This window comes from Hyperolius riggenbachi, chromosome 1 (assembly GCF_040937935.1).
Source record: "Hyperolius riggenbachi isolate aHypRig1 chromosome 1, aHypRig1.pri, whole genome shotgun sequence".
Classification (NCBI taxonomy): Eukaryota; Metazoa; Chordata; class Amphibia; order Anura; family Hyperoliidae; genus Hyperolius; species Hyperolius riggenbachi.
Window position 1 is genome coordinate 238,946,454 of NC_090646.1, and position 14,933 is coordinate 238,961,386.

At 43.7% G+C, this 14,933-nt stretch overlaps 1 protein-coding gene across 2 annotated transcripts in view; it reads left to right on the plus strand.

Annotated features, from left to right (window-relative positions):
* The window catches only part of LOC137504005 (alcohol dehydrogenase 1-like), a 101,966-nt gene that overhangs the window by 20,597 nt on the left and 66,436 nt on the right, over positions 1 to 14,933 (plus strand). Inside the window, exons 2-3 of one of the 2 annotated variants that reach the window (XM_068231896.1) lie at positions 840 to 873; positions 948 to 969. Coding sequence is in view for 1 of the 2 variants with exons in the window: in XM_068231867.1 (XP_068087968.1) it covers positions 9,027 to 9,071 (45 nt within the window). In the remaining variant the exon portion in view is untranslated. Of the gene's footprint in view, positions 1 to 839; positions 874 to 947; positions 970 to 8,995; positions 9,072 to 14,933 lie in introns of those variants that run through there. The other variant, XM_068231867.1, reaches the window with a different exon arrangement.

A 14,933-nucleotide genomic window follows, 5' to 3' on the forward strand; every position in this document is an offset into this window, starting at 1 on the left:
ACTTTAGGCGTGATAACCATTGCACCACGCTGGGGAAAAACCAGTTTAGGCGTGATAAGTTTAGGCATGATAAGTTTAGGCAAGTTTAGATCGCGTGCAAAGTCCCGCACGCAAAGCAGCGCCATTAAACTTTATGCGAAGTGCACCAGACTTTGCTAGCGCAAAACTTTTGATCAGCTGTGCACTGCGGTGCTAACCCAGTTGGTGCTTAAACTTAACACGCCTAAACTTATAACACCTAAACTTATCATGCCTAAACTTATCACACCTAAACTTATCATGCCTAAACTGAGTTTAGACATGATAAAGGACTTTTCACCAGCGTGCTAACTGTTATCACCGCTTTGTGAATCAGGCCCTTAGTGTTTACCAAATGCAATTTTTCTAATTGTTTTCAAACTGAGCTGAGTCTTTCCTAAACAGTCTTCAGTTCTTTGCATGAGACCTCCACTGAGTATTAATTGACTAACAGTTTTCTGTCCCTTGTCAGAGTTTCAACAAGAATGCTCAGTGAGAATAGAGTAAATAAAAATCTATTTTGTAAGACTTCCTAAAAGTGCGTTGCTTCCTAAAGGTTCCAGGACAAAGATAATATGCAGGTATCCAGTGCCCGAAGTACTCCTTGGCCTAATAAAATCATACAAATTTGTAATCCACAGGAAATCCTTAGAAGCCGTAGCCTGGTTGCTAATAACTTTTTCTTTCTCTCCAGGATCTAAAACTCTCTCTTTCTTATTAACACTCAGAAGGAAAGTTCTTTAGCTCTTATGTAGATGTGTTATATTTTGAAGAAAACAAAGATGTACATCCAGGATAACAGTATTCTCTTTTCTTTATAGTCTTTCTGCTTGAATATCGTCAGTAAAGTTAAAGGTAATTTTTCAATTATCTTATTTTGAACCGATAAGAATGTATTTATAACCACTTCTATGCTTCTTCTTTTTCAGCAACAAAGAACTAATAACTGAGGTAAGGATCTTCTTAACTTTTCTATTTAATCAGTGCAGAACCACTACAAGAGAATACACACATATCTGCTAGGCACCATATAATTCTTTGAGCCACAGGGGACATAGGAAAAGGACACTTGTTAGGAATAACACAGCTGACTTTACTTGCTGGAGGTATTTGCAGCTGACAATAGTCTAACATTAATGGTATCGTTTTCAATATTAAAGTTTTGGTTAGCAGATATAGTGATATTCTCCAGCATAGATATGTTTATACTTCACTTTACATCTTAGGCAGTAGAAAATAAACACCAATCATAGGGCAGAATCATGCATCACAGCGGCTCCACATCTCAGATTTGACAGTAATTTTGTTCAGCAGCTTTCAAACAGTTTTAGTCTTATCTGGACACTATTCTTTAAATAACACATTTGCTGACTGTAGTTTCGCTTATGTTATTTCATCATTTCACTTTTTCCTGTTTGCTTCTTTTCCATAAAATGTTTCTATTTCTCTCTTTGTGTGCTCTGATTTCTCCTTTTAAAGGTGTATCTGAGCTATCTTTTACCACATCACTCACTGGATTACTCAGCCTGTACAAGCTCTGACTGAATGCTCTCTGGTTTCCACGGCAGCAAAGTCACTTATCTTCACAGCCTCTCTCACACCTCTCATCTGTGTCTCTCTCTGTTATATTGCCCTTCTTGCCTCTACTTGGTCCTGTCAGCTCTCCGTGTCCCCCAAAGTATATCACGATTGCCTCCGGGCAAAAATCTCTACCCCATCCTTCCTCTCCGCTGTCCCCGGGCTCTCTGACAGGAAACCAGTAATTAGTGGTCTATATGTAACCACTCCCCCACCTGCACACAGGAGAAATTTCTAGAAAAGCTTTGTGGATCACTGTCGGTTGAGAGGGGTGTGCACATCTCACACATGCAGCACCGCCCTCTCTAGAGAGCAGAGTGGCCATATTAACTACTGGCCGCTCACTCTATTTGCTAGCAGTCTAACGCCAGCACTACCCTTAGCAGCAGCGCTGGCCTGGCTAATATAAATAAATAAAAAAAAAACCTTTTTCTTTTTGTAGCTGGCTACAGCTAGTGACACTTGACACGTGGCCCTTGCCACGTGGCACTTGGCACATGCCATGTGCCACATGCCAAGTGCCACATGCCAAGTGACACGTGCCACGTGCCAAGTGCCACCAAGTGCCACGTCCGGCATGCTCCTGGCAGATGTTACACCTGCTGCTGCTGCTGCTGCATTGCCCTGCTCCTGCTGCCTTTGCTGCTCCCACTGCCAGGGTGCCACGGGCCACTGTTGCTGTACTGATACACCTAACCCAAAACACAATTGCTCCGTAATTTTTTCGAGGTGTCTGGGCTGAAAACTGTCATGTCCCAGATGTGCGGTTGGACAATGTGGGCTGCACGACCGCTGCCTGGAACCTAGTCCTGATGTTAACTGACAGCCATTTTTTTTTGGGGGGGGGGGATTTTAACTCTAAAAAATGTTTTAAAAGCAATTTAAAGGCCACTTCCGGTTTTCTATCCGGATATCCGAATCCGGGCGGATATCTGGGATACTGGGTTCGGATATCCGATTCGGATTCCAAAAGTTCAAACTCGGATATCCGATTTGGATCGGATATCTGGGTATCCGGATCCAAATCAATTCGGATTTTGAAAAGGGGTATCCGAGCAGCACTGCCAGCCACAGATGCACGATAGAGGAGGTGGGCGGCGGCACACTGGAGTGGAACGGAACCACATTAAGAGACCTGATAGACTGCGGGTGGGGGGGAGAGGGGATTTGGAAGTAACCCCAGATAAGTTAAATAGAACTTCTTACCCTCACCACAGGTATCCTTTCAGTGTTCACCAACCCCGTCCTCAAGGCCCACTAACAGTACATGTTTTGCAAAAAAACCACAAACATTCACAGGTGAGGTAATTAGTGTCTCAGCAGAGCTGATTAACCACCTTTGTGGATTTCCACAAAACATGCACTGTTGGTGGACCTTGAGGACAGGGTTGGGGAACACTGCTTTAAAACAAAGATTTTAACACTGCATATTAATTAGATAATCAATATTTTTTTTATTTCACCATATTGCCACAAAAAGAAAAATTTGTCAGTCTCACCTGGCCGCTTGGCGCATTCGGTGTCACCTGGCCATGTGCCATGTTCATTTAGCTGTTGCTGGTCCCTGCCGCTCAGGTCCTGTGCTGTTGGTGAGGCTGGATGACACGGTGCGCGTGTATCACCCGCTGTGGGATGTTTCCTATGGCTGCGGGAATGTGCATGCGTGTGCAGCATAATGCTAAAGTTTTCATTCGCATACAGGAAGTTTAGCGTTCACGCATTCAGCTCTGGCCTATAAAAGGCACCTGGCACGGAGGCTCCCCGCTAATACCTCTGTAGGAGAGCGGTGAACGTTAGCATTGCCAGCACTCTGTTTCTTTGTTGTTTTATCTGATCCTGACCCGGCTAGTTTGACCATTCCTGCTCCACGCTCCTCGGTACTGACCTCGGCTTGTCCTCGTTCTACTGTCTGCTGCCTGTCCCTATCCGCATTGTCTTCTATCCTCGCTTGTCTGCTGCCTGCCCTGACTCGGATTGCCAACTGACCATGCTTGTCTGCTGCCTGCCCCGACCTTGATTGTTACCTGTTTGAAATCGGGACAGGATTAAATGGCGCATGGAGCCAGTGTAACATTCTGGTGCGCCATACAGAACAACGGTAAATCACTATTTACCGTTGTTAACTGTAACTTTCTGGCACGCGTGTTTAAAACGCTAATTTGCGTTTTAATGTTAAATATTAATGTTAAAACGCTATTTAATGTTTTAACATTAAAACGCAAAATAGCATTTTGAACACTTTAGCGGCGGCTCCGTGCACCATTTGATATATGTACATACATAAACAATAAAATAATAAATATTATCATAAATAATATGTATATATACAGTATATATACACACACACACAGTGTGTGTGTATATATATGTATGTATATATATATATATATATATATATATATATATATATATATATATATATATATATATATATATATATATATATATATATATAAATATATATATATATATATATATATATATAGTAGATATACAGTAGTAGTTGGCGTAATGGTTAAGGGCTCTGCCTCTGACACAGGAGACCAGGGTTTGAATCTCGGCTCTGCCTGTTCAGTATGCCAGCACCTAGTAGTAGTAGGAGACCTTAGGCCAGTCTCCCTAACACTGCTACTGCCTATAGAGTGCGTCCTAGTGGCTGCAGCTCTGACGCTTTCAGACTTGACGTGTGTGTGTGTGTGTGTGTGTGTAGAGATATATATATATATATATATATATATATATATATATATATATATATATATACATACATATATATATATATATATATATATATATATATATATATATATACATACATATATATACATATATATATATATATATATATATATATACATATATATATATATATACATATATATATACATATATATATACATATATATATATATATACATATATATATATATACATATATATATATATACATATATATATATATATATATATATATATATATATATATATATATATATATATATACACACAGTGTACATATGTGTGAATATGGATATATATATATATAAACTCATACAGGATTCCAAACATTTTTTACAAATAAATAACTGCAAAGTGGATAATTATTCAGCCCCCTGAGTCAATACATTGTAGAACCACCTTTTGCTGCAATTACAGCTGCCAGTCTTTTAGGTTATGTCTCTACCAGCTTTGCACATCTAGAGACTGAAATCCTTGCCCATTCTTCTTTGCAAAACAGCTCCAGCTCAGTCAAATTAGATGGACAGCGTTTGTGAACAGCAGTTTTCAGATCTTGCCACAGATTCTCGATTGGATTTAGATCTGGACTTTGACTGCGCCATTCTAACACATGGATATGTTTTGTTGTAAACCATTCTATTGTTGCCCTGGCTTTATGTTTAGGGTCGTTGTTCTGCTAAAAGGCGAACCTCCGCCCCAGTCTCAAGTCTTTTGCAGACTCCAAGAGGTTTTCTTTCAAGATTGCCCTGTATTTGGCTCCATCCATCTTCCCATCAACTCTGAACAGCTTCCCTGTCCCTGCTGAAGAGAAGCACCCCCGAGCATGATGCTGCCAACACCATATTTGAAAGTGGGGATGGTGTGTTCAGAGTGATGTGCAGTGCTAGTTTTCCGCCACACATAGCGTTTTGCATTTTGGCCAAAAAGTTCAATTTTGGTCTCATCTGACCAGAGCACCTTCTTCCACATGTTTACTGTGTCCCCCACATAGCTTGTGGCAAACTGCAAATGGGACTTCTTATGCTTTTCTGTCAACAATAGCTATTTTCTTGCCACTCTTCCATAAAGGCCAACTTTGTGCAGTGCACGACTAATAGTTGTCCTATGGACAGATTCCCCCACCTGAGCTGTAGATCTCTGCAGCTCGTCCAGAGTCACCATGGGCCTCTTGACTGCATTTCTGATCAGCGCTCTCCTTGTTCGGCCTGTAAGTTTAGGTGGACAGCCTTGTCTTGGTAGGTTTACAGTTGTCCCATACTCCTTCCTTTTCTGAATGATCGCTTGAACAGTGCTCCATGGGATGTTCAAGGCTTTGGAAATCTTTTTGTAGCCTAAGCCTGCTTCTAAATTTCTCAGTAACTTTATCCCTGACCTGTCTGGTGTCTTCTTTGGACCTTATGGTGTTGTTGCTCCCAATATTCTCTTGGACAACCTCTGAGGCCTTCACGGAGCAGCTGTATTTGTACTGACATTAGATTACACACAGGTGCACTCTATTTAGTCATTACCACTCATCAGGCAATGTCTATGGGTACTGACTGCACTCAGACCAAAGAGGGCTGAATAATTATGCACACCCCACTTTGCAGTTATTTATTTGTAAAAAATGTTTGGAATCATGTATGATTTTCGTTCCACTTCTCACGTGTGCACCTCTTTGTATTGGTCTTTAATGTGGAATTCCAATAAAATTGATTCATGCTTGTGGCCGTAATATGACAAAATGTGGAAAACTTCAAGGGGGCCGAATACTTTTGCAAGCCACTGTATGTTAATACATTCATACATGTATTTATACATGTATTAACATGTATATAAATGTCTTTTTTTTGTTTAAAATAAAAAATAAATAAAAACAACGTGTGGTCGCCCCTTTAGAGCATTTTTAACCCCTTGTCCCCCATGCAGGCTGGGATAGCCAGAATGTGGAGCCCCGGCCGCGAGGGGCTTCGCACCCTGAGCTATACCAGCCCGCATGGTCCTCGGTATGGGGGGCTCTGGGGGGAGGGGTGGCCAAGCCTTCCCCTCCCCCCTGGAGCCCTTGTCCAATCCATGGATAAAGGGCTCTTCCCCGCCTCCCTTGCCCCAGGTGGAGGCGGGGGCGACGACTCCCTGGGAGGGGTTCATGGTGGCATCTGAGAGTCCCCTTTAAGAAGGGGACCCCCAGATGCCCGCCCCCCTCCCAGGAGAAATGAGTATAGGGGTACAAAGTACCCCTTACCCATTTCCACAAAGGGTTAAATGAAATAAAAACACAACGACGAAAAAAGTATTTTATTATTCTTAACCCATTCGCGTTCCATTGTTTTCACTTGAGCAATGTTCACCTCCCATTCATTAGCCTATAACTTTATCACTACTTATCACAATGAACTGATCTATATCTTGTTTTTTCCGCCACCAATTAGGCTTTCTTTGGGGGGTACATTTTGCTAAGAGCCACTTTACTGTAAATGCATTTTAACAGGAAGAATAAGAAAAACGGAAAAAATTCATTATTTCTCAGTTTTCAGCCATTATAGTTTTAAAATAATACATGCCTCCATAATTAAAACTCACGTTTTGCATTTGCCCATATGTCCCGGTTATTACACCGTTAAAATTATGTCCCTATCACAATGTATGGCGACAATATTTTATTTGGAAATAAAGGTGCATTTTTTCTGTTTTGCATCTATCACTACTTACAAGTTTAAAATAAAAAAATATAGAACTATGTCATCTTTACATTGATATTTAAAAAGTTTAGACCCTTAGGTAAATATTTACATGTTTTTTTTATTGCAATGTTTTTTTTTTTTTTTTATATTAAACATTTTATTTGGGTATTTTTGGGAGGGTGGGATGTAAACCATATTTTTTTAATGTAATTGTGTGTTGATTTAAATGTTTTTTACTTTTTGTTGTAGTTTTACTTTTTGGCCACAAGATGGCGGCCATGAGTTTGTTTACATGACGTCACTCTAAGCGTAACACATGCTTAGAGTGACGCATCGGGGAGGGAACAGCCAGAAAAGGCACAGCTTCCGAGAGAAGCTGTCGCTTTTTCAATGGGGGAGAGGAATCAGTGATCGGGCACCATAGCCCGAGTCACAGATTGCCTGGCTAACGAACCGCGGGCCGGGAGCGTGCGTGCACGCATGGTTCCTGGACGTAGGACGAATAGGTTAATTAACCAGAAATGCTTACCTGTACCTTTAAAAAATATTCCCATGCCAATATCCTCGGAAATGATTCTACAACAGTATCCTCTAATGTTGCGACCTTGATCACTCCCCCACACTTGCTCTAACATTTATGACATTTATATATATTTATATGTATAAATACATGTATAAATACATGTATTAACATATAAATATATATATATATATATATGTTTATCCAGGAAGACGCGTCAGACGCTAGAGGGAGAAACGTCCAAGCTGGAGCGCACGGAAGGTATGTATCTGCCACTGCCCACCGTTGCCCACACAAACTATTCAACACTGGAGGGGAGTGCAGAGGGGAGAGCCCGAGGTGAGGGGGGGGGGGGCGTCCCCCTCCCTGCTGAAGTGCAGCATGGCTTTCCCCTCATGCTGCGACCCCTCCAGCCCCCCAAAACGGCCCCAAGCGGTTCCCAGGGGCTGCAGGCCCTATTGTTACGCCAGTGAATCTACAATGTTCATAGTCATGAAAATAAAGAAAACTCTTTGAATGAGAAGGTGTGTCCAAACTTTTGGTCTGTACTGTATATATATATATATATATATATATATATATATACACTGTATATATATATATGTATATATACACATTATTTATGTTAATATTTATTATTTTATTGTTTATGTATGTGCATATAACCAATGGTGCACGGAGTCGCCGCAAAAGTGTTCAAAACGCTAATTTGCGTGTTAATGCTAAACCATTAAACAGCGTTTTAACATTAAAATGCTATTTAATGGTTTAACATTAAAACGCAGAATAGCTTTTTGAACACTTTAGCGGCGGTTTTTACTGTACGCGGTTCAGATTCCTTGCTGCCTGAACTGACTATTACGAGTAATCTCTTAATTGTGGTGTCACTAGTCTAGTTCTCTCTACCACTGTTAGAGTCTTCCTTGAGTGCGACCTGGTGGGCACTGGGCAGTAATGCCCATCGTCCCTTGCAGGGCTTTCTGGTGAAGACCCATGGTCACTTAGACTCAGGGCCGGGCCGAGGCATAGGCTGGAGAGGCTCCAGCCTCAGGGCGCAGTGTAAGAGGGGGCGCAGAATTCATTCAGCTGCCATTCCTAATTGTGTTTGAAGCAGAAAGAAATAAGAAAAGGGGATACATGGCAGTGACTGCAAGCCAGATAACTACATATTAAGGTGTTGGGGAGGTTGTGAACCCTGTGGCGCCTCTTAGTCTTATAGCAATCAGTGTGTGATGGCTGGGGTGGGAGGGATGGAGGGGCGCACTTTGGTGTCTCAGCCTTGGGTGCTGGAGGACCTTGTCCCGGCTCTGCTTAGACTCCGTGCTCTTGGGAACTCTCACCTCAGTGGGAAGATCAACTGGTTGCTCACCAGCCCAACAAAAATCTGGATAAACAAGAAATTTGGTATCAGCTTACTGTTAGTTTTGTGATCACGTGGAGAAAGGGAGGGAGGAGCCCTTTTGGAACAGAAACTGTGTACACAATAGACTGCACACAGGTCCTCTCCTTGGATGACTGGAAGGAGTTCTGTAGCAGACATGGATCACTCAGGAAAAGTAAGAGCTTTGTGTATGGCGTTGTGATTTAAATATGATGACAAGCTATAGTGCTCTGACATGCTGTAGGGTAATAATGATTGAACAGTTTGCTCATGAAGGGTAACAATAAACTGCTAAAATTACAATTGCTGAATGTGATATATTTATAGCTTATTGTGATGATCATTACTTTGATAAAATAATTCATTGGTACATAGCTACACCATAGAACTACATGCAACAATCATGTATTTTTATATCGCTATAAAATATTGCTGAATAGGGGAATGTAGTTAGTAGTGTGTTACACTGCTAATCAAGTTAATTAAAAAAATCAAAGCAATGTAATATGAAGGCTAAATGTGCTATTATCAATGATTCTCTGTTGCTGGTAATCCAATTGCTGATTACTAAGATTTACATGTTCTGGTTGCTGTTTATGTTGCCTTATTGTGGACGTTGTGGACAGTACACACGTGCAGCCTGAGTGCATACGTGCAGCCACAGCATCCCCCTCCAACCAGCACCAGCAGCGACTGACCAGCATGGTGGCTGACTACATGGGGTCATTCAGCGGGCTCAATGACCGTGGACCCGTTGGAGTACTGGGTCAAGAGACTGGACATCTGGAGGGAGCTTGCCCAGTACGCCCAGGAACTCCTGTCCTGCCCCCCTTCCAGTGTTCTCTCCGAGAGATGCTTCAGTGTGGCCGGTGGCATGGTCACCGAGAAGCGCTCTCAGCTCTCCCATGCCTCTGTGGACAAACTCACCTTCCTGAAAATAAACCAGGCTTGGGTGGAAGGTGAGTTCCTGGCCCCTATTGTCGGACACAGGGGGACATGAAGTGGCTGCTGCAATTTGTTAACCATGCCTGCCTTTCCAAAGAAAGTTACAACCTGCCTACCTTGCTTAATTTTTTTGGCTGTGGTACTACCAGTGAGTTGCCATGGTCCTTCTGTGCTACCAAACTGACCGGCGCTTTGTCCTCCTGACTCAGTTGCTACTACACTCTGCGTTCACACTGCCCGGGTCAACAGAGGCATTTTAATTTTTTGGGCAGCACTATTACACTTGTTACTATACTTGTTCGTTGTATTTAGCTAGCTAGTGTAACGATCGGTGTCAGCACGCAGAGAGAATCTGATTATTGGTGATCTGCAGTATCACCAAGAATACAGATATATACCTGATTATTGATGATCTGCAGAATCACCGATAATACAGATATATTGCTAACCTCTGGACACCTGAATAATGTGAGTGTTAGGTGTAACGGTAGTACTTTGAGTGTAGCACAGGAAATTAGAGACAGTATGGGCAATACTGCTCTAGACAAAAGGAAACCTTCCAGTAGCCTGAGACTCCCCAAGGGGCGGAGTCCGGCTGGAAGAAGAAAGGTCCAGAGAGTGAGTGACAATCAAGATAAATGTCACTGAGGGCCCTTTTCCACTAGCAATCGCAATCACAAATCACAAACGCCAGCGATTGCGATTGCGATTTTTCATTAATTGTGTTATGCGATTGCGATTTGTGATTTTCATTTGCATTGCATTATTATTGTAAAAATCGCTCCAGCAAGCGATTGCGATTTGCGATTAGCGATTTCCAAATCGAATCACTGTAGTGGAAAATACTTCTCGTGATTTCTATGATAAAGTAACAACTCTAGCGATTTAAAAATCACTAGCGATTTGCGATTTTGCGATTCAGCAATCACAATCGCTCTAGTGGAAAAGGGCCCTGAGGGATCTGGAGACTATCTCTTAATAGTAGAGATAGCTCTCGAGGTCGGGCAAGCCAGGTCGGCAACACACGGTCAGATAAGGTACATAGAAAGAAGGCTGATTCGGTATCCAAGGCTAGCAGGGTTTGGCAACAGAGTATCAGATAAGCGAGGTACCGAATCAGAGATCAGAGGAGTAGTCAGGAAAGCAATAAGTCATAACAGATATCAAACAATGCCTAGTCTGGGTGTGAGGTCCTTGGTCTCTACACCCTGGAACTAGTCTGATGTATAACAGAATGGAAACACAAGTTCCTTAGTCTGGGTGTGAGGTCCGTGGTCTCTACACCCTGGAACTAGTCTGATGTATAACAGATTGATAACACAAGTTCCCTAGTCTGGGTGTGAGGTCCGTGGTCTCTACACCCTGGAACTGGTCTAAGCATAAACAGATTGATAACACAGGTTCTCTAGTCTGGGTGTGAGGTCCGTGGTCTCTACACCCTGGAACTGGTCTAAGCATAAACAGATTGATAACACAGGTTCCCTAGTCTGGGTGTGAGGTCCGTGGTCTCTACACCCTGGAACTGGTCTAAGCATAAACAGAATACAATACAAGTAATCTGGCTCAGTGTGAATTCCCAGGTCCACCTGGTTCAAACACACTGCAGGATCTGACTAAGGTCTGAGTGCTTCCACGTAGTGTTCGCAATGGCAGACAACTTGTGACTGGCCAGCAGCAACTATATATAGTGTAGCGCTCTCTGGCGCCACCTCTAAGTGATGGACCAATAGAACCTTGCTCTGGCGTCAGCTGACCAGCCTGGTCAGCTGGTCCCCTCTTGGCCGTCATAAAAGTTCTGGCTCTCAGCGCGCGCGCCCCGCGCGTATTCCTAAACCTGTGTGAACTAACAGACTCCGCTACACCAGACGCACGCTGCTGCGTGCAAACCGCCACGCTGGACGCGGAACCAGCCGCCTCGCTGTCAGTACATGTGGCGGCTTTTACGCGTTCTGCCATGTTACCAGACGCACGCCTCCGCGTGCAAACCGCCGCGTTGGACGCAGAATCAGCCGCCTTGCTGTCAGAACGCGCGGCGGCTTTTCCGCGTTTTCTCGCAGCCAGCCAAGTTATTGCTGACGTTAGTTGTAGTCAGTGTAGTCATAGTAGTGACTAGTGAGAGAGTGTACTGATTAGTGTGTTTAGTGCAGGCAGGCAGGTTCAGACTGATTTTACTGCTTACTTGTATTCAGCTCATTAGCCAGTCATACACTTCAGTTACTACTTACAGACAGTCACACTGCCAGTGCTGTACATTCACCAAGTTTTGTGAGTGACGTACTGCTCACTGGTATTATTCAGCTCTTTAGCTAGTGATTCCCTTCATTTACATTATACTGTGCTCACTGCTCACTGACATCTTTTGCATGCTTGTCCCTCTCTCTCCTGGTGGACTGTTGCTGTTGCACACTATGTATTGATTTTAATGTATTTACAATAAAGGCATCTTTTAACTGGATGTGCCCAGCTGCTCCTATCTTTACAAAGTAACTCACTGCTCACTGGTATTATTCAGTTCATTTGGCAGTGATACCCTTCAGTTACGTTGTACTGTGCTCACTGCTTACTGGTATTATTCAGCTCATTAGCCAGTGATTCCCTTCAGTTACGTTGTACTGTGCTCACTGCTTACTGGTATTATTCAGCTCATTAGCCAGTGATTCCCTTCAGTTACGTTGTACTGCTCACTGCTCACTGGTATTATTCAGCTCATTAGCCAGTGATTCCCTTCAGTTACGTTGTACTGCTCACTGGTATTATTCAGCTCATTAGCCAGTCAGTGATTCCCTTCAGTTACGTTGTACAGCTCACTGGTATTATTCGTTTCATTTGGCAATGATACCCTTCAGTTACGTTGTACTGTGCTCACTGGTATTATTCAGTTCATTTGGCAGTGATACCCTTCAGTTACATTGTACTGCTCACTGGTATTATTCAGTTCATTTGGCAGTGATTCCCTTCAGTTACGTTGTACTACTCACTGCTCACTGGTATTATTCAGTTTATTTGGCAGTGATACCCTTCAGTTACATTGTACTGTGCTCACTTCTCACTGGTATTATTCAGTTCATTTGCCAGTGATACACTTCAGTTACATTGTACTGTGCTCACTGTTCACTGGTATTATTCAGCTCATTAGCCAGTGATTCCCTTCAGTTACGTTGTACTGCTCACTGCTCACTGGTATTATTCAGTTCATTTGGCAGTGATACCCTTCAGTTACGTTGTACTGTGCTCACTGCTCACTGGTATTATTCAGTTCATTTGGCAGTTATACCCTTCAGTTACGTTGTACTGTGCTCACTGCTCACTGGTATTATTCAGCTCATTAGCCAGTGATTCCCTTCAGTTACGTTGTACTACTCACTCCTCACTGGTATTATTCAGTTCATTTGGCAGTGATACCCTTCTGTTACGTTGTACTGTGCTCACTGCTCACTGGTATTATTCAGTTCATTTTGCAGTGATACCCTTCAGTTACGTTGTACTGTGCTCACTGCTCACTGGTATTATTCAGCTCATTAGCCAGTGATTCATTAGCAACATGTCTGGCAGGGTTCGTGGAGGTGTCAGGAAAGGGAGTTCCATTGCCTCAGCCACTTCTGGGACTGCTCCACGACCAGGGAGACGACGCCCAGCTGTACGAGGTTGTGGTGCAGCAGAAAGGGCAGCACAGCCTAGGCTGAGTCAGCCGACACCGTTATCCCAATATTTTAAAGTTTCTGGTCCCCGTGTGGTGGTTGAGCAGATGGAACCTGACGTTTTGATGGACATCATGACTGCATCCCAGACCTCTGCTGTGAGCAGCACTCCAAGCAGCAGCAGCCAACGCCCCACACTTGCTGTGACATCCACCCCAGCAACCAGTGGTCAGCAGCCCTACCAGGACGACAGCGTTCTGTCCCTCAGTCCGGCATCTGGGAACATACTGATGGATGAAGCTCAGGACATACTGGGGACTGATATGGAGGAAATTGAGCTCGGGCCAGAATCACAACTGTTATTGGACGATGCTGATGAAGAGGGGTCTGTATCTGGGGATGTAGGGGCAGAAGAGGAGATGGGGGAGTCAGAGGAAGAGCTTCATCCTGATGATGACGATGATGATGATGACGTTGTGGACCGTACATACGTGCAGCCTGTGTGCATACGTGCAGCCACAGCATCCACCTCCAACCAGCACCTGCAGCAACTGACCAGCATGGTGGCTGACTACATGGGGTCATTCAGCGGGCTTAATGACACCGACAGCTCCGTGGAGCTGTTGGAGTACTGGGTCAAGAGACTGGACATCTGGAGGGAGCTTGCCCAGTACGCCAAGGAACTCCTGTCCTGGAAGAGGGTTCCAGTGTTCTCTCCGTGAGATGCTTCAGTGTGGCCAGTGGTATGGTCACCGAGAAGCACTCTCGGCTCTCCCACGCCTCTGTGGACAAACTCACCTTCCTGAAAATAAACCATGCTTGCGTGGAAGGTGAGTTCCTGGCCCCTATTGTCGGACACAGGGGGACATGAAGTGGCTGCTGCAGTTTGTTAACCATGCCTGCCTTTCCAAAGAAAGTTACAACCTGCCTACCTTGCTTCATTTTTTGGCTGTGGTACTACCAGTGAGTTGCCATGGTCCTTCTGTGCTACCGAACTGACCGGCGCTTTGTCCTCCTGACTCAGTTGCTACTACACTCTGCTATCAGAATCAGAATCATTTATTTCGCCAAGTACAACGGTGGGTTGTACCCGGAATTATTTTTGGCACAAGCAAGCAGGGTCGGTAATGGTACAGTAAACATATGTTAAACATCGCACAAAGTTAAAACAATTACAGCAGACTACCATTTAACATTCTACAGAGTACGCATTTCCAAAAACATACTTACATAGAACACATGACGAAAGAAAGACAAAAAAGGCCAGAGGGGTCTGACCAAGAGCTGAGTCGAGCGTAGCTGCCTGCCACACTCTGAGCGGCGCTCACTGCTCTACCGCCCTCCAGACCCCCCCATATAATGAAAAATAGACACAGAGTCTCTTCGTCCCCATGGTTGAGAAAAACAGTCCTCAACTCCATGACAGTCCCGGCCCCACAAACTCCCAATGCAGA